The sequence below is a fragment of the Aptenodytes forsteri genome, unplaced genomic scaffold (genome assembly GCF_000699145.1).
Source record: "Aptenodytes forsteri isolate BGI_AS27 unplaced genomic scaffold, ASM69914v1 Scaffold103, whole genome shotgun sequence".
Taxonomy (NCBI): Eukaryota; Metazoa; Chordata; class Aves; order Sphenisciformes; family Spheniscidae; genus Aptenodytes; species Aptenodytes forsteri.
Window position 1 is genome coordinate 2,851,207 of NW_008796051.1, and position 20,525 is coordinate 2,871,731.

General features: G+C 38.4%; 1 protein-coding gene across 1 annotated transcript; it reads right to left on the bottom strand.

Moving 5' to 3' along the window:
• Positions 1–188: 188 nt before the first annotated feature.
• CAAP1 (caspase activity and apoptosis inhibitor 1) lies at positions 189–19,922 on the bottom strand. The gene is made up of 5 exons (XM_009286223.1): positions 19,587–19,922; positions 17,963–18,047; positions 16,905–16,980; positions 7,502–7,575; positions 189–1,293 (listed from the first exon to the last, which is right to left on the bottom strand). The coding sequence occupies exons 1-5, from the start codon at positions 19,653–19,655 to the stop codon at positions 950–952; spliced, it is 648 nt and encodes a 215-aa protein (XP_009284498.1). The 5' UTR covers positions 19,656–19,922; the 3' UTR covers positions 189–949.
• Positions 19,923–20,525: the final 603 nt, after the last annotated feature.

Below are 20,525 nucleotides of genomic sequence, written 5' to 3' on the forward strand. Positions count from 1 at the left end.
TATTATAGATAAATAAATTAAATGCCTTTTCTAAAAAACATTTATACTGTAATTATGGGGATTTTCCTATTTGCAGGGGACATGAAATGACCACATCAGTTAGATGTTAAAAACTCAAGGTCGTCTAAATAGTCTGATTTGCTGCATTGCCCTAAATATTATGCCAAATATTCAACAAAAAAGCCTCATAGTCAAGAAAAAACTCTATTTTCTTTATTTCAGTTATGACACAGAAGATAGAACAGCAGAGGAGAGTGACAAAATTAAATCACCAACAGTATAAAAACTCTGGCATTTGTCACTTTCAGGCACTTTCATAACTCTGAAAATAACATGGTTCAACTGTTTATTTGAAAGGAAAAAATCCCTTCCTTTAGGAATTCAACTTTCTAAAAATTAAGTATGGTTTTAAATGAATCATCATTCATTTTAACTAGAATAGCTACATTATGATGAGCTGGGCCCCAAGGAGAAATAAGCAATCTCAAATCCCATCACAGAATGCTGAAGGCAGTCACACGACAAAAGACCTCTTCAAAATGGTATTTTTAATGAAATACATATAAATCAAGTTTCTCAAGTAGTTTAACAAGTTGCTAATAAATAAAATAGTTGGTAATTTCTAACCATGGGGTTATAAAGAACTTGATTCTCCTAACCTTTCTGGAAGGCACCAGGTTCCTGGCATATACATGGTGTGACTCCTTGGGGAAATAACCCAGCACAGAGACCTGACCTCTGTGAAGCGTCAAACCACTCTGTTTGTGCATGTCATGGAAGCAGCACACAATGGCAATGAAACCAACTATTAATGGCTTAAGCCACAGGTCAGGATACACAACAGGGTTTGAATGAGGAATGTCATACACAAGCCAAATATACCTTAGCACTGAAGAGAACAGACACCACATCCTTCAAAACCAACACTGACAATTAAATCTAAACAATCTCAGGGCTGTTTTTTTATATCACCAGCTTTCATCAGAGCCTTAATAGCTCTGGCCCTCATCTCGAGCTCCAGAAGCTCCAGCTGCTGCGCTGATGGCTGAACATCTTCTGACGGTGGAACGGCTAAGGTTGCTGCTTTGGGCTCCTTTGGGCTGGACTCTGCCAACCCCAGTATCTCATTCACACTTTTCTCAATGTCCTTCTGAAGGTCATCTATCTGACCGGCTCCGCTTCTGACAGTGTTTTCTTGCACATCTGGGACATCTTCTTCATTGCATGGGCCTTCTATGTCACTATCATATGCATCTGCATTTATGCTGAGGACATCACTATCTTCTCCCTTGCCTGTAACACAAATGTAACAGTCATATAGTCGCCTAACAGAACCATTTTTCTTTCAACTTACAAAATCGCTTCTGCTTAAAGTGTTTCTCTGCAGATTAAGAGAGTGGCAAAAAGATCTGTGAATTTAAGACAACTAATTCCTCTTCTTTTTCTCCTCCAACTTTTAAGGCTGATCTCATTTAGACAAGTGTTAATGCATTTTTATGCCGATTTAGAAGAACATGCAGTATAGCAAAGCAGCAGTATCGGGAAAATTTATTCCATCCTATGGAGTTACATGATCTATTTTCCTAATTAAAATGTCAGAAGGTTTTATATCACAAGGAAGCCTCTGCAGTGCAAAATCGATTATTGTTTATTATCTTTAAAGTAAACTTAGTTTTCAAAATGCAATTTTAAAAATGACACTTTATAACTATTTTTTGTATTTTAAAAGGAGTGGGACACTATAGTCAGGCACAGTACTAAAAATGAATAGAAACTCTACTTATAGTGCAACTATTCATAATCTATCACAAGTATTTCAGATGTATTTAACTCAGTAAAAACATGAGGAAAGTTATGGCATTGACTTTTAATGCTGGCTAAAAGTTGGAGTTTATTTAAAAAAAAATAATAATTAGAAGAGGCAGTGTAATAAAATGAAAGCAAAACTCTAACAGAACCTGAGTAACTGTTCTCACAATTTGGCTACAGAGAGACTAAGACTATTGCTTTTGACACATTGGCCTCAGAAATTATTAGTCCTTCACCAACCTTTGTATCTGTGGAAACTTACAGTAGGATTGGTTCCTGCTTAAAATGAACACTTTATAGTCAGATGATGGTAAAGTTACTGATTCTAAAGGCTTTAGAATTGCTTTTGGTAGTACCACTATCCAAAGGTACGGTTGTGTTCCCTGTTAATTAATAATGAGGGTTTAGAGCTAAAGATCTGTGGTTTTGAAATACATACAATTTCTTACCAAGAAGACTCAAAGAAAGTTTACATTCCTATGTAAGCTACTTTAGTCTATAATAATCCTCTATATATCAAAAATATTCTTCATTTAAGATATATTCAGACAGTATTGCAAACCTGTTTTTTTAAATTTTCTTTAATTCTCCTTTAAAAATATGGGAGAGCATGAAGACAAGGGAGCCAAACTCTTCTCAGTACTGCACGCTGACAGGACTAGTGGCAATGGGCATAAATTAAAACACATGAAATACCACCTGACCACATGTAAAAACTTTTTCTACTGTGAGGGTGGTCAAACACTGGAGCAGGTTCCCCGGACAAGCTGTGGAGTCTCCATCCTTGCATATATTCAAAACTCAACAGCACATGGTCCTGAGCAACCCACTCTAGCTGACCTGCTTGAGCAGGGGGATTTGGTTCGATGATCTCAAAACAGCCCTTCCAATCCTAACAATTCTGTGACTCTCTGATTCTTAAAATCAGCATGTTGACATCTGGCTTTAAAAGGTTCTCTTTCACCAAACTGTTAATTTTTGGGGGAATTGCTGGTTTCATCCATACATACCTTTGGCTCCTGAACCTCAAATCCGCAGGGGTAGAAGTACTGATTTGCAAGGATTGCTCATCAACAACAAAACAACCAATATACTGGAACCCAAGTAAGTACTTCCTCTGTGAATTGTTCTTTTTTAATACCAGGCAATCAGAATCTTACTGACATTCAAACTATAAAAAAAAACCCCATTGACAATGCAGACTAACACAGCAGGGACCTATGATTTTAATACCTTTAACTGATTACCTTCCTATCACTGGCTTTTTTGCCTAAGATGCTCACATTTAATATTTTACTGTTGGAAAACTTCTGGAAATATTTTTTTAATAATTCTGCTCAATAAGAATGTTCCTTTAACGTGGGTTTCAGATCCAATACAAACAATTCTCTCCCCTTTCAAAAAAGAATAAAGCACCTTTGAAACGACATTTTTAGCAGTCTTTGTTTTACACTATTAATGTTTCAGTGTCTTTTATTATACAGGAAATATTTAAAAATGCAACAAAAAATGTGAGACTTTTCTTGAAAACACAAGCGTGAAGTGTAAAAAAACTCGCCAGCCACATAGTGATTTGTATTTTCTTCTTGAGTTTTTCTGCAAACCCCTCACGCTAGGTGGAAGTTCTGTACAAAGATTAGCAGTAGAGTATGGATTAGAAAAATTAAATCATGCCTTATTCAAAATCAGTTTAATCAGTCAACCTTAAGAGAGACCACTTTTACTTTTAAAGGAAAAACAAATAAGGCTTTAGAAAAATATTTTTTAAAACACCTTTTGGTACATGACTGCATTTGGTTTTAATTCATGAGCAGTGCAGAAAAACCTTAGGAAAGACCTATTTTTCTTGGGGTTTACGACATTCCTGCTAACCTGAGGGTGTAGGAAAAAAAAAAGAAAATCAATACTGGCTAGTAAGAAAGCTATAAATGCACTTTCTCTGCATAAAAAACAAAAAAAAGGGAGGGAGGAAGGGAGGCAGGCAGGCAGGTAGGAAGGCAGAAAGACTTTTTTTCTGGTAAAAAAAATCTCAAATTGGTTTTATAAACAATAGTAACATTTTAAAACGTAACTCCAAGGATTTTATTGATTCAGGATTAAAGATTTTTTTACTATATACACTTAAAAAAAGATATTCAGATATTCACTCCTGATCATAGGCTATGACTTGTCACAGCATTTAAGTCCCAATTTAGGAATACTGCATGTTACCCTGACTGAGAAATGCACTCCTGATTTAGGATCTTACATAGTTATCAATCCAGTACCTCATAACACTGGTTTACTGGATTGCAAAAACTGGCCATCATACTGGTAAATACAGCATATACGGGAACATATACAACTAACATATGTGGCACCTCCAACATTCTAATCAAAGCTGACAAGGAAGCAAATTCAACTCTGGAAAATGTATGATAAGCCATATAGATGACGTTTTGGTCTTTTTTTTTGTAAGATAAACCACAATTTTCAAGCAATAAAAACTGAAAGCCCAAAACATAAACGATTCTGAAGCTATAAAAAATCCTGCTCACAGCAGTGTGTACAAAAAGTACTGTAAGAGACGAATATACCAGGGCCTTCTTCAATCCTAAGCAGTTTTGCCCTGTTCCTACTGTGATAGTAACTTCAAGATTAGTAATTCAGTTTCAGATGCAGTTTTACCTATTTCTCATACTATCAAATCAACTTTGAACACTATCTTTTCTACTTTACCTTGCAAGACACAAAGTATGCGAAAGATCAAAAGAAATGGGAATCAACAGGATTAAGAAATGGAAATTCTTCTGTCTTGCTGCATGGCATTAGTCAGTATTTACCTAACTTGCTGCTCAACCAAGCAGCATTTCCATGGATCAAAAAAAGGTGCACCAATGGATCATAGTTCAAAGCCTGAAAGTTAACTTCTGAGAATACTCATCCTAATTCACTGCCAAAGAGAAACTGACTTTGTACTGGGTCTGGCTGGGATGGAGTTAATTTTCTTCACAGCAACCTGCATGGTGCTGTGTTTTCGATTTGTTTCTGAAACAGTGTTGATAACACACCAGCGTTTTGTCTAGGGCTGAACAGCGCTTGCACAGCCTCAGGGCTTTCTCTGTTTCTCACTCTGACCCCAAAGGGAGTAGGCTGGGAGTGGGCAAGAGATTGGGAGGGATACACTGCCAGGACAGCTGAGCCCGACTGACCAAAGACCTGCACGGTGCTGTGTTTTGGATTTGTTTCTGAAACAGTGTTGATAACACACCAGCGTTTTGTCTAGGGCTGAACAGCGCTTGCACAGCCTCAGGGCTTTCTCTGTTTCTCACTCTGACCCCAAAGGGAGTAGGCTGGGAGTGGGCAAGAGATTGGGAGGGATACACTGCCAGGACAGCTGAGCCCGACTGACCAAAGGGATATTCTCTACCATATGACATTGTGCTCAGCAATAATGGCTCAAGGAAAGAAGGAAGAAAGAGGGATGTTCACGGTTATGGCATTTGTCTTCCCAAGTAACAGTTATGCATGCTGAGGCTCTGCTTTCCAGGAAGTGGCTAAAAATCTGGCTGCCAATGGGAAGTAGTGAATAAATCCCTTATTTTGCTTGCACAGCTTTTGCTTCACTTATTAAATTGTCTTTATCTTGACCCAGAAGTTCTTCTCGCTTTTGCTCTTCTGATCATCTTCCCCACCCCACTGGGGGAGGAGTAACTGAGCAGCTGGTGGGTGCCTACTGCTGGCTGGAGTCAACCCACCACAGGATTCTTTTTGGTATTGGTCACATATTAAGCAGAAACAAAATATTAACAGTCATTCCTGTCTGTCCTAGAATTAGTATGGACCAGGAAGCTGGGCAAAGCCTCCTTGGGTTCCATTCAGAATTTGGAGCCTCCAAAACTGCATAATACAGTGTTCATCCAAGCTCATTGGCCTATAGATGTTTAATTAGCTGATGAGACTTATTTCCCTCTTTTGCAGTTGTAATTTTACCCAGTAATAAAGATCATGGTTGGCATTTCTCATTATCTTTTTCATTTTGATAACTTTTACTTTTTCCTTCAGCTACAGTTGCAAAATTCATTTTAGCACACTTAATTCCGTTTTTCAACTTTATTTTATCCACTTTTGCTTATCCTCTCATCCTCTCTTTTTTCCCCATAGCATCACAGGCTGCAGCTAAGCAGAATGATTAGAGTTGTATTTTTAAACTTATACTGATATTCTCAAAAGCTCTTTAAAGCTAACACCTTGAGTGGAGCCACTGTTATAGCCCAAAGCCATCATGATACTCTGGTTGATTAAGTCATAAAAAACAACAATGAAGCAATCACCTGCAGCAGTCATCAATTCCCTTTGATAATACAAAAGTGGAAGAGATCTGCAGGAAATCTGTCAGTTCTAAGGTCATTCCACAGAGTACAACAAGCAACATTTAAAGCATTCTTCACAAAGCCACAGCAACCTGCTCCTAAAAGTTTTGATGCTTTTATTATGACTCTATACTTCTCAATTTAATTCCCCTCACTAATTACTTCAGAAAAAAACATGCTTCACAAAGTTATTCCAAGAGACATCTTTTAGACAACATTCCGAATTGTGAAATAGGAGTTGCAGGAAGCAAATAATGTTAGATCTTCACAGAAGAGAAATTTAGCTTATAAGAATTCGCAACATTCTTTGATTGGAAAAGCTACTTCTGATGTTACTGCATACAGCTAGTCCAAATGAAAACAAATAGACTGAGACAGAAACACCTACAATTCTAGTGCTTCATATACATAACAATACTCACAGTTGTTATATGGTGCTGATTTAATGATTGGAATAAAACAAATACTGCTGCAGGTTAAGAAAACTGTTTCCTTACGCAGCAGGCACTCAAATGTGTACCACTAACTTACCTGCTTTTGCATTTTCTATTCTGCCAATCACTGGAGTACCCCAGTGTCTCACCCACTACATTTTTGCATTTAAAAAGAGAGAATATACACGACAAAATGTTTGTCCTCAGAGGTTCAAAGATTTGAGCGTGTACTACCACTGGCACTGGCTTCAAGTAAAATACGCCAGTTATCAGGAGTGGTGGGTGTTTAGCACCATTCCATTGGACCTCAGCTCTGCACAATCAAACAAAGCAAGGTATGATATATCAAGACTGAACAAAATGATTAAATTACAAGCAGTCCTTTGGCAAACAATTACTGTAATGGATTTCTATGAATGTCAAAACAGAGTACTGTAGACTCTTATGATCATCTCAACAGAAAGTAAAACTGACTTTGGAAGAATTCAGCAAATGGTAATAGCAGTATTAGCAATCACCTATATACCAAGAAATTGAAATGACTGAAGCTCCTCTTCAGCTGAAAAACTAGATATGAAGAGCCAAATGAGCCTTGCAAGAGCTTCAGTCATGTTCCAGAAGCTAAACTAGCAAACTTTGAAGAGCTGCAATTTGTTTCTAGCCACAAAAAACTCTCCAATCTCACAGAATTAAGAAGCCAAAGTTCCTACAATGTCTTCTTCAATTTTACTCTCTCCTTTTCTGGAATTGGGCCCAAGGGGGAGGTTGTAACCCTACACCAGCTGATTTCTAAGAGGATGATTCTCTGTGATTGCAGCTACTGTTCAAAAGAGAGCTGTCAGTTAACTGGGATTAGTCACTGCCCAACATCAAGAAAACAAAACTTCAGCTTTCTCCACTACATACCTTGTTTTGATTCCTGACCTTCCAGCTTGTTGTCTTCTCTCAGAGAGGAAGTAGAGTCTATACTGTTGTCCTGTCTGGAAACAAATAAGAAGACATTTTAATCTACATCAATCTACATCTTTTACAATTTAAGAGAACTTTTCTAAGAAACGTTTACTTTGACTAAAGAAATTATGTGGTGGTAGGCCAATAGGCCAGCTACAGGATGAATAAAGGCAAAAGGAACACACAGAGTGCTAATCTAAGCACTTGAGAATGAGGAGTTTTTTGCTTTGCCTAGAGATACACAAGGATAAAGCAAATATTTCCACTACACCCTAGCCTTTCAGAATAACAATCCTCACTGGTAGCCTCTCCCTAATCTTAGGAGCTTTTCTCTAAAACTCAGAATAAATTGTCATACAGTTAAATGATTTGAAAAAACTATAGTTTCAGTTGCATTCAAATACTATTTACTGTTTTCATTTGAAATTAAGAAGCTATTTTCATGAAGTTACCATCACCCCACCACCATCCACCTCTCCTACGTCACAATCTCATAGTTCCACAAAGGGCCACTTTTTAAAACAAAATGCAACTCAACTGTTAAATTGCATTCAGTATCTGCATTTCTCTATTTCTTCTATTTAAAGATTTCTCTACTCTTGACCTGTAAGGTTTAAAGTGATTTATACAAGGGATAAGGAAGAGATATTTTTGTGGAATGTTCATGTCCTTCAGACATTTCGCACATACCGGTTATACAAACTCTGAAAATACTGTGAAATATACAGGGAGAAGGAAGGCAGAAGGACCCAGAATCACAGAAAGAGTTCAACTGCCATGTTTAGTGAGCATTTTGACAGTAGAATTGCCAATTTCCTACCCTGAATGTTGGTGCGGCATTGGTTTCATACATATTAATATGGAATCAATGCAACTATCCTGCCTGTGGGAGCTAAACAGCACTATAAAAAGGATAGCAGTATTCTGGTATCACAGGTGTAAATATAATGACTTTAACAACTTGTTTTTCAGTAATGGCCTGAAGGCTTTTCCTAAAATTGAATACAGATCTATTTTACCCATGCTTTCAAAGATACATTTTTTTCCAGGTGTCCAATGGCTATGTCAGGAGGGGGAACACTGTAATACTTCTCGCCATCTTGGTCTGAGAGACAGAGTTATTTTGATCACCATTTCCTTTTCTGTAGTAGCAAAGGTTACAAATCAATATTTTTCTGTTTCTCCCACTTTTTGTACCCATTGCAACATAAATGTGTATGGTAGCATGCAATAATTGATTAAGGAGAATATGTAGCTGTTTTCATATGCACACAGCACCTAAAAAAAAGATTTTTAAATGTTCTGCACCTTGAGTAAGGAAACCCTAAGAGAAACGTACTGTCCCATGCCATTGTAATAAACTAGAAGTAGACTATTTACTATGATGCATATTTCTCAGAACTCAGTGGTATGTATGCTTTCAGTTTGCTTTCCTACTTGGTCAACTCAAGAAGCATTCTCCCAACCTTTTAATTTCTGTTGGGACTTTCCATTCCCAGGCAGGGCTGAAAGAGAAGGAATGGATACAAACTAGCTGTTGAAATAGCTATGCTGAGTAGGAAGTTCTGTGTACATGGCTAACCCCTTCAGAAAATTATTTAAACTTTGCCTCTTCACAAACAAAGAGAGTTTGCTTGTTTATTTTCCATTCCAGTCATCAGTCTTGTACTACAAAGGCTGGAGGTGTTGCAAGATGGATTACAGCCCTCACCTGTTAGATATAAAATATGCCCAGGAATTCAACAAATAAAATCAGGTCTGCTGCATGTGATGGTTTGGACACGTTAACTAGAGTTTCAATCTTCCTGCTGTCATGGGGGAAAAGGAACACCGGACAACATGACATTACCATGTTCAATTTCTTCAGTGGATGGAGCAGAGGATAGGCTGTGAGGAAAAGTTTTGCACTCATACACACACCCATAAGGTCAGAGTTAACTGAGACCTACCCGAATTACCGCTCCAGTGAGCCTGCACAACCTAGCCCAGGGGAAACACCTTCTCAGCACTCTCAGTGCCAGGCTCCAGCTTAGGACCAAAGCCAAAACCGGTCCTCTGCTTTGAGACAGTGCCAGACTCTTGGGTAGCAACACTTCCCCATCCACCTCCATTACTGGGCAGGGTTAGGCCAGATGCCAGCACAGACCACCAGCTAAATCTGTCCATGATGCTGTCACAGCACACCTTCCAAGAAATTTCAGGTTTTGCTCTCCTGTCACTTGCCAAAGCTTATCACACGCAGTTTTCCGTTGTATTGTCCCGTCCATTAGGTTATGTGTTTAATGGTGAGTAACCATAAGCACAAAGGCCCAGTGAGGAGCAGAGGAAAACTGCAAGCAGAGGAACCCCAGTAACTTCATCAGTGCAGCGGAATGACCCTGCCTGAGTTATTCCTAGGGTTGTGAAAGGAGAGCAACCAGCCCATTTTCTGGAAATGAAACCTAGTAAGAGCAGTCAGCCAGAGAAATCACCTTATAGGCTGAAGGGTGTTACTCTCTACAGGAGCAAGGGGGTCTGTACAGGATGCTGGGGAAGAGCATTTCAGCATTGCATAAAACTGGCAGATATTTTTAAGGGGAGTGTAGGAATGTGTAAGGCAGCATGGCATGTTCAGAGGAAGAACCAAAGGTGGGAAAAGGGAGAGACCAAGGCAGACTGAGAAAAAACAAGCATGGGGAAAAAAGAGAAAAAAAGAAGATGAAGGGCCAGCAGAGCATAAACAGGTTGCTGGTCAGTATACTTGTCTGGCCAAGCCCTGGACCTGATCACCACAGTCTGTCCCACCTTCCTATTGAACTCTATTGCTATACTAACTATTTTTCCAAATGAGAGGACACTATTCTCTGTATATATGCACATGTGTGTGTGTGTCTCTAACTGCCAGCAACTGCAAAGGGGACCATAGGTCATAGGGGCCTGCAGGACTGTGCTGCCAGAAACTAGACAAGAGTGAAAAATGTGCATGCTTCCTCGGAGAACTTCAATGTCATGGCATCAATGTGTATGCAGATGCTTGTAATTCACTAGCAACCCTCAGGCTGGTCTAGACAGCAAGTAGGATGAGAGGTCTGGGAGTCAGGTACCAGACAGACTGTAAGATCAGAGGCCAAACTCCTGAAAGAGAGCAGGGTCTGTAAGTAGGCAAATTGAGGGGCCATAGCTCCACTAGATACCCAAGAGATCAACAGTTTGAATGTCAGCTACTGGGGATGATCACAAGTCTGCACCAGCTATGGGAGACACCTGTGTGCACAAGGAGGTCTGAGCAGCAGCTGGAGTGGGGATGCAAACCTTGCGGGCTTGTATGTCCAAGTGCCAGCAACTGGGGAGAGCAGTGGATCTGGCACCAGCTACTGATCAACAGATCTGGAAGGAGTCACTTTTTTTTTTTTTTTTTTAAGGAACTCCTAATGATTTGTTATACTTAAGTCACTCAACTCTTGACCAAAATAACGTCATGATACACCCGGCTCATCATTAAGAGCAAAAGCTGCTTAGGCTGCCCCTACCCTATTCTCCCTCACACACTTCTTCATTTTGAACTGAGAAGTCATCTCTGCACTGGACAGCAATGTGTCACCCGGGAAAGTCTGATCTTGCACTAATAGCATCCAGGCAAGAAAATTCACCTCTCTGGTATCACCCTGAGCTCCAACACCAAATTTCACTGAGGAATTACAATCAGCCCTTTGACAGAAAACTCAGAGCAACCTCTATGTTTCAAACACTGGCTGTGAAATTACCTACACCCATTTTAACAGCTACTTAAAAAGAAATTATCAATTGAAAAATCATACATCAAAACTTGTTGTAAAGTTTCCTCCTGTTGCCTTGACACTATCACTGATTACAGCAAAACCAAGTTGCTTTAAAGACTACCTACTGTCAGCAAAAGAATTTTTAGAACCCCGAAGTACTTTTACAGCACGTTTTACTCTTTCAGAATTTATTGGATTGGACTGTATTGCTGGTGAACATTCACCACTTCATTTAACAGGCGGGCATTTTGCACCATCTTGTGGCCAAGCAGAAGCATTTCAGGTCACAGTTCAGTTTTGCTCTCAACTTGTTAACCTTGTTTAATTTGTTTGTTAGTAAGAAATATTTTTTTTCCTAATTATCTACACTGCGGTTTAGACTTAAGAAAGGGAGACACAACATCATGTCTCCACACAATGGGAGCAGAAGACATGCTAATCTAAAATTAAGGCACACTATACAAATTTAATACCCTCTTCTTTCATGCCATGCCAGTAAATGACCACAATAATTTGGAGCTCCCTCCTTTTATCAGTCTTCAAAGACACTTCTCCCTCAGGATGCCAGTTAAGTTCAAAGTCACTCTTCCAAAAGATAAACTCAGCATTTTTTTTTTTTTTTAATAGAACAGCATTAGCACAGTATGTTCTTTTCAGCAGAAAGAAGCTAACTATTACAGTTTGTTGGTGACAAATGCTGTAAATTTAAATTTGTCCTATGCTAGCTTTTCATGTTGACATGCTCCACGCTAGTTAAATGCTAACCTGGGCTCATGCACATGGATTCTGTACAGAACCTATTACTTTCAGGAATCTGCATAGCTGTCAAAGAAATCTGGGTTTGAGGGTGATTTGGTACCACTACTCCAGCAGATTATGCAGAGTGAGGTAAGACAGCAGCACAAGTTAGGAAAAAGGGTACTGGCCAGAGGAGTGGACAGCTAAGGACTAAGACAACAGCACTGCAATACTGGTGGCTGGGATTCCAAGCATCAGCAGTAACTGGGGTTGGAGATCAACAGGAAAAGTTTTGTGACAGAAAAAAATATCTTAATGTGCTGGACTTTTTAATAGCAGCATTAGCACAGTATGTTCTTTTCAGCAGAAAGAAGCTAACTATTACAGTTTGTTGGTGACAAATGCTGTAAATTTAAATTTGTCCTATGCTAGCTTTTCATGTTGACATGCTCCACGCTAGTTAAATGCTAACCTGGGCTCATGCACATGGATTCTGTACAGAACCTATTACTTTCAGGAATCTGCATAGCTGTCAAAGAAATCTGGGTTTGAGGGTGATTTGGTACCACTACTCCAGCAGATTATGCAGAGTGAGGTAAGACAGCAGCACAAGTTAGGAAAAAGGGTACTGGCCAGAGGAGTGGACAGCTAAGGACTAAGACAACAGCACTGCAATACTGGTGGCTGGGATTCCAAGCATCAGCAGTAACTGGGGTTGGAGATCAACAGGAAAAGTTTTGTGACAGAAAAAAATATCTTAATGTGCTGGACTAGAAGACAGTCTGATAACATGAGATACAGTCATGCTGATACTTTCCTTACAGGGCTTTTAATTTTTGTTAAGAAACTTTCACCTAAATCTCTGGAGTCAGGCTTGAGATCAGTACGTCTGGTACTCTGACATAAAGACAATGTACCTTCCTTAATTTAAAATTTGCCTTCGCAGTTCCAAGTCTAAAAAATATTCCTAGAAGTCCCAAGTCCTTGTAAGCTTCCTCCAAATTTTTGTTCCAAGGGTAGATTTCCATGACAAATGAGAACTAAAATAATTAACAGCAAGCAATTAAAAAAAAAAAAGAAAAAAGAAAAATCCTTATGAAGTAGTGCTCCTCAAGAAAGGTATCCCAAATGACAGATGCTAATCAAATTGTTTAATGCGCTATGAAATGTCCACCAGTCCGATCACAGGTGAAATTTGAGGACACCATGGGAACAGAAGACAGTGAACAGATGCCAAGTGCTAATATATCTGTTCAGTGACTCATGTAGCCTATTCTTTCAGTGATTCCAAATGGTGAAGATAACCAAATTGACCTAGAGGGGTAAATATCAGACAGCAATTGCATGCTTCTGAACAGCCCAGTACCCAGGAGCAAAACATGTTAAAAAAAGGAAAGCCTCTAAACTGCTAACCTTTCTAAAACAAAACAAGCAAAACCTGAGCTCATGACTCCAAGGCAGTAAAAAGCCTACAAATTCTTGAAAGCGCAAATATTAAATTGCAGATTTTCACACAGTGAAAAAAAAATAAGCACATTATATTTTCAAAGCAAAAGATCATTTACTCACGTTATACACATGAACATAGGATCACTATAGTGATATTAGCATGCTTGTTCTTTTAATACATGTTTTATTACAACAGCAAATAATTTGCTTTCGGTCCTTCCGTTGGAAGGTATTTAAAAAGCCAATTCAGGAAACAGCTCAAGAACATGCTAATACCTTTTGAATGAGTTAGGAAGAATGCCTACTTGGTTTTGCAGGACAGTAATTGGCTAATTCCTTCCAATTAAATATCTGTCATTTAACTGGAAGCTTAGTAAACAGCAGTTCTCTTGGTTTAACAGTACTCCATTGCAGACAGTAACACAGAAACAATAAAAATCTGAGAACTGCATAGTCAAAAATCTACACCGAGCCCACAAGTAATGAAGCGTATCTATCGTAACAGCAATTTCCAGTTATTGGCAAACGTAGGCCCTGCTTCTTCAGTTCTTCTGCACGCTTGTTCCAGGATTCCTAGTGTTTAACTCAGAAGAAGCTGGTGACAAAACATCAGAGCAAATGTTTTACATGCTAATGGAAGCATCTGAAGCTTTTACAGAGCTGAAATTTAGGAAAAGCCTCAGGACTTCCAGTTCTGGTGGCAGAACGAGGATATGTGCATCAGAAAAAGGAAGGTTCAATTTACAATTATCTGGGGAAATTTCTCTAAATCCCTGCTACTTTTAGAAGGTACAGACAGGAAGCAGGTCTTCAGAGACAGATAAGTATTTGTATATTTGGGGAAAAAAAAAGACACAGTACAAACTATACTCTTCTAAGAAAGCCTGTGTATTTTGATACACTTTTAATTTCTTCAGATATATTGATTTAAGCCTTCTGGATTTCTATTGATATATGGATATTGCTGAAGGTATAAGTTTGTCGAACTTTTTTTTTTTAAAAGAACAAAGATGAAAGAAACAAACTGATGCTTCAAATCAGTTAACAGATTTTTGACTAGAGTAAGACTTGCTATTCACATTTTCCCTTACCACATTTAAATGTCCATGCAAGCAACTAAGACAAGTCAGACTTAAAATAAAAAAGCTTTAATGTTGCATCATTAATAGAATGCAGAAAAAAGTAGTCAATTACAAGAAAACCACAAGTAACGAAGACAAACTATGAAGAACCAACAGTGAGAATATAAACAAAAAAAATGTCTTTTTCGTTCTGAAAAGTCTTTTCTCTTCCCAGGGCAAAAAAATTCACCCATTTAAACACAGATGATAATTAAAAACACATTAATGATTACAAACAACCAAAGTTTAGCTCAGGAATGCAGTTTTCGCTATTTCTTCACTTGCATCTTTAGCCTCCCTGCCTACTGACTGACTTGTTGCTGTTCTGGCTGAAACAGTTTTCTGAAGTTTTGCAAACTTGCATTTATATTTAATTACACACAGGTTGAAAAAAGTTAACCTAAACGTCCAAAGATTAAACCTATTTAGTAGAAAGGGCTTGTGACATTTTACAGTTGTAAAAGCATAATACTGTTCTACTTACTAAGCACTGGGCTTAATGATTAATATAAAACCTTAATTTTACTTGTTTCATCTATTTCTTCCTATCCCTTTATTTCTCTATCATCCAAACAGCTTTCCCTTTTTGTTTTTTGTTAAAGCTAGCACACAGCTGAACCTATGAGCCAAGGTTCTCACCCTTGTGTGTAGCATACTATTTTTTAACTCACTGCATTAAAAGGAGAAGAAAAGCCACAATTCCTACACCAACATTATCTTGCCTGGCCAGTTTGGAATGGTCTGAAATATTAAACTATCAGGACAGAGATAGAGATACAAAAAACAGGGGCACCTCAACCATTATGTTTGTCAAAGGAAGCAACCTGCTCTATAACTTTGATCAACATATCTTAGTTTTTTACTTTTTTTTTTTTTAAACACAATTTCTTCTTGGTGTTGCTGTCAGTTACTGCTCATATCTTTCTCATCAGCGACGTAAGGTGACCTAGCTTTGTCAGTTTTTGGTAACTGCAGCAACGGTAAAGAACTTGGTCAGTTTTAATTCTGCTGTACTTCAACACAGCTATGAGAAAAGGCAGACAACACCAACTCACTTTGGTTTACTCACTGCTTATGCCTGGGATATTATCTGTACAGTGCAAAAACAGCAGACTTCCAAACTGCAATTTAGATCCTATAGATGTTGTTTTCCTGAAACTTTCCTACTTGCCATGGGCAAATGGGTTGTTAAGTGTCTTCAGATACCCGCTAGTTAAGAAATGGTGAATCCTGCTTCCTTTCCTTATTTTGTTGTTTTATTCATTAATTGACAATAACAATTTCCCCTTTTTAGGTTTTTACCAGCTCAAATCATTACTTTATTTGCATATAAGCAAGACTTTACTCAATCTACTGTAGCTGAGGGCCATAAATACACGTCTCAACAGTAGCTTTGAAACACCTTGCAGCCATGGAACTACCTTCTTGAAATCTAGCAGCACTAATCCTGCCATACCTCTTTAAGATGAAGACCATTTCATGTATTTTGCAATAGTAGAGAGCTTGTAAATTAGGCCTTAAAAATGTCGTATCATTTCTCCAGGCATCAAAATCCTGGGGCATTTTTCATGGTTTCCTTACCGAATAAGTCTGTCTTCTCATTCTATTTAGAAGTTCACCGGCAAAACATCTATCACTTAACAGAGACTCCTTTACATAAAGAGACCTGCTATTTAGTGTATTTTGTAGTTTTGGGGTTTTTTATTTTGCTTTTTTAAATAGCCAGCAGAGGGCAATGTCCAAAATAAGAAAATCAGTCCACATAAATGGGTGTACTGACACCATTCACAGATCATGTAGGCAACAAATAGCAAAGGGGGGGATACAGTCACAAATCAACTCCAAATGGAACCCTAGAAGAAAGTGTCAGAGGGCATTAAAACCGTATCACACGAGAAAAAGTGAAACATCACTTAACTCAGTATCACTCCATTTTCTAGGATATTTGTATGATGTACGATGAGATGCGATCAAAGAAAATTACTTCATTCAATAACTTCGTAAGTTGTTCTGAATTAAAGACAGGATCAGAAACCAGGTCTCTGTTAAATCAAAAATACCAACCAGAATGTGAAATTTGGATTACTAACACTAGCTTTTCCATCCATTTGTTCCTATTTAGTAAGTCTAGATGAACTAACCAAACCAGCAAAACTAAGAGGTACTTCAATCTGCCCAACACTGGTGTATTGTCTTGTATTGTCTCAAAGGTTTATTAAGTTTGATCATTTCTCATGAAAAATCCCTGTATTGTTCAGTATTCTTAAATTAAGTGTTTTGTCTTTTACTCACTGACTGACTGATTCACCTCCAGTCTTGTCTCCTCCATCTGCCTCCTCGTCAGTATCAGAATCAGCTCCAATCTTGCCTAGATATACACAGTTTCAAACATGAAAATTTAGGCAGGTAATATAGTTAATGCTATATAGTTAGGCTTACTCTTAATGATTAACTCTATTGCAATCATCAGCAGAAGAGGTTTTTTTCCCCAGTTAGAGCAGATGTTCTAAAATTAGACTTACTCAAAACTAAAAACTTTATTTCAGTTACACTGTATTACGAAAAAAAACAGAATAGCTATTGCTAGTACAACACTATAGGCACTAAAAATAAAGCACAGGAGACAAAATTAATAGAAGGTACTCCACAGCATTCAAGATTTGAAGAGTTCCACTTAATTGAGAAGACAGCAATATGTTTACAAATAAATTCTACCGCCCTTAAATATCAAGTGGAAGTTCAATAAGATACTGAAAAGCTGGAATGTCATATCCTTAATCAAAGTACATGAACTGTGTCTCAGCAGAGCAGCGGGATCCACCAAGAATCCTTTAACTACACCAAATACTCTAGGGCAATTGCTAATACAATTCAACTGGTATTGCAGTATGTCAGATTTCCCCTGCAGAGAACGAGGGGCAACTTAATGTCAGTTTACCTAAAATAACAGATTTCAAACAATACTTCTACACTCCTAGCTTTGTTTTTTCCACCTCCTAGCTTTGTTTTTTCCACCAAGTCAAAAGCTTTGTTCTTAGTTTGGGTACTAAGGAAAAGAAGCTTATATTACTGTTTTCTGCAGGTATCCCTAATAGCTTTTAAATCAATGGACGATTTCATCCAAGCTTAAAAGATGAAAGCCAGCATATATATATACACACATACTATATATATACACTATTAGAATGTGTATATATGTAATACCAATATATATACACATATATACACACACACTAATACACACTTATTTTTGTGTGTGTGTATATTAGAAGCTAGAAACGGAGTGAAAATCCAGTTTCCAAGCAGACTATTCTCTGGTGTACAATGGTGCCTAAAAGTTTCATTCATACCTTCAAGTATCTTCAACAGTTTTTTTTCAGATAACAGCTCCAACTGCTCCAAGCAAAGCCTTTTGATTTCGTCCATGGAACAGTTCTAAGAAGACAGATAAGACAGACCACGAGCTACTAAAAATTTCTGAGGACAGAGTAATTATGAATGGTAACTACTACTCCAACTGTACTGAATGAAGAGCTAACTCAGATTGCAAGCCCTTCTCTGTTCTGACCTGCATTGATGCAACTATTGAAGAACACCAGGTAGGTGTTTCAGTTTTGACAGCTACCAGAAATAATGCGTGTGTGGTTTTTTTTCTGAAAAATTAAGCAATACACACTATCAGTTACTTGACCTATGGCTTGGAGTTTTCACTGCAGCTGCAACACTGAGCAGTAGAAATACCGGGCCATATGTGTGAAGCATCGAACAGCAAACAACTGTAGCCCTGATGACTCCTAACTCTCCATCACTCAGGAGCAGCTGGATTACATAATTAAGCCTGCAAAGACCAGAGCCAACTGTTGAATCCAAGCTCACGGACTGAAACAAACACTGCTATTGCCAACACAGCAACAGCTGTATACCATAATAAAGAAAACATAAGAAAGATGTAAATTGTGATCCATTTCTCATGCTTGATACTACCACACGCTGCCACAGATTTTATGGGTATTCCAGTTCCCTTCACATCTTTCATACTACTTGGTGTCCTCTTGGTGAAACAGTGATAATTTCACGCTTTCAAATGAACTATGATACCATGTATAAGTACCAAATTAGAAAGTGCTGAGCATATTGTAACATTCATGACCCTACTGTAGGTTTGGTTCTACACCACCAGGCAACTTCGTTTCAAAGTCAGTAATGCCTTTGCCTCCAGCTGCACCAGACCTCTTCTCCCAGAGATGAGGAACGGATGAGACTGTATGCAATTCACCAAGTGCTTAAAATGAAGAAGTCCTGCCTCACTTACATTAATAATGACTCATAAAGATAAAAATTAAAAGACAAATTTTAAAATTATTAACAAACATCACACAAATGGCACTTTACCTGCAGCCTCTTCTTCTGTACGGGCTGCTAGCCTAATTTATTACTGCCAAGTCCTGCAGTCCACAAGACTCAAAAAACATATGCTCTAAGCCAGTAAAACTCTAGCAATACTACCACTAAAGTCCACAGAAGTTACAGCTTCAGAAGCTGTTTATCAAAAAAGGATTTTATTGCCTTATCTCAGACATTAATTTAATACCATACAAAGAAATTCAGCTGACACAAACAGAAATCAAACTTTTATTAACAAATCAGTATATTTATTAGTGAACAACACTACTGACTTTACTCCATGCAATCATGAAACTCCTTTTGCATTTAATTAACCAGTACAGACAAACGGTATAAAAACGAGCAGCCTGCAGTTCAGCAATGGCTGAGCAACGGAAAAAGGAGTAAGCAGGAATAACTATATCAAATCTTTAAAAAGTCTCACTTTCAGAGACTTGATATAATCTTTATTTAAGAAATACACAGGCAGCTTTTAAGCTGGAAGTCCACTAGACTTGAGAGATAGACGTGCTTTGTTACACAAGCATTCAAGCTTGTAAAAAGTATATGAAGGTAAGTGTATTTCAGTACCTTTAAAATATCAGGCAGCATCTTCTGTAGTTTTTTCTCCCCTATGACACAGAAACACTGTTGAAGCATTTCTTTTTTGTCCGCAATGTAGAAACTGACTGGTTTGAGTGACACGCTGAGATCTAATCCTCCTTCTTCTATATCACTGGGTTGTTCAGCTTCTTCCACTTTTTCTCCAGATGGTACATTGCACTTTTCTTCCTAAAATCAAGGACAGCAAGTACAATTTTCACATTTTCTAGTGAACAAGAGAAGAAGGAAACTTACAGCTCCATTTGCGCTTGCAATAGTTTTCCCTTCATAATTGCAAGGTACATCTTAAGGTGGACTTCCGAGCTTCCAAATAGTGTTTCAGTTTGCAGGGTAACCATTAAAGAAGCGACATTTTTGGTTACTGAAACCATCCTTACGCTAGGGGAAATTTTAAAAGCTTCAAGAGGCAAAAAGTACTTTTAAATATTAACTGGCAAATATCATCTGCAAATACCTAGCTGCTGCTTATACATGAAAGCATGCTTTAAAGCAGAAGAAATCAATCTCTCTGATTTGCTGTGCAATTAAACCACTAATCTCGAAATTTACAGCTACCCTGCTAAGAAGGAAATTGGCATACAATGCCCTGCGTGGCACAGTCTTCTGAGAATAAAAGTGGGCTTCACATCGGAAAACGTATCTTCCATACATCAGCGGAAGACCTCTACAGTTAAAAAAAACCAGCTAGAAATACATTTTGAGAGCCCCGCGATTCACTCAGGAGCGTGTGTCAGGCGAATTTTCGTGCTGGCGCACCAACAGCTCCTAGGACAGACTCGCAGTCCCGCAGGCACGAGCAACACGGCGTGGGTCACCGCTGAGCAGCCCCTACACCCGGGAAAACACGGGCCGGCCTCCCCCGGGCGTGCAGCGGGAGCACCGCGGCGCTGCCGTGGGTGCCTCTGC

Bases quoted from the DNA above. Each gene is read 5' to 3' on its own strand.
- CAAP1 (XM_009286223.1), bottom strand. From the start codon at position 19,655: ATGCTTCAACAGTGTTTCTGTGTCATAGGGGAGAAAAAACTACAGAAG. The intron at 16,981-17,962 runs GTATGAATGAAA...GTGTATATCTAG, and splicing joins ACTGTTGAAGATACTTGAAG to GCAAGATTGGAGCTGATTCT. The intron at 7,576-16,904 runs GTGAGTAAAAGA...ATTTGTTTCCAG, and splicing joins GGAGGTGAATCAGTCAGTCA to ACAGGACAACAGTATAGACT.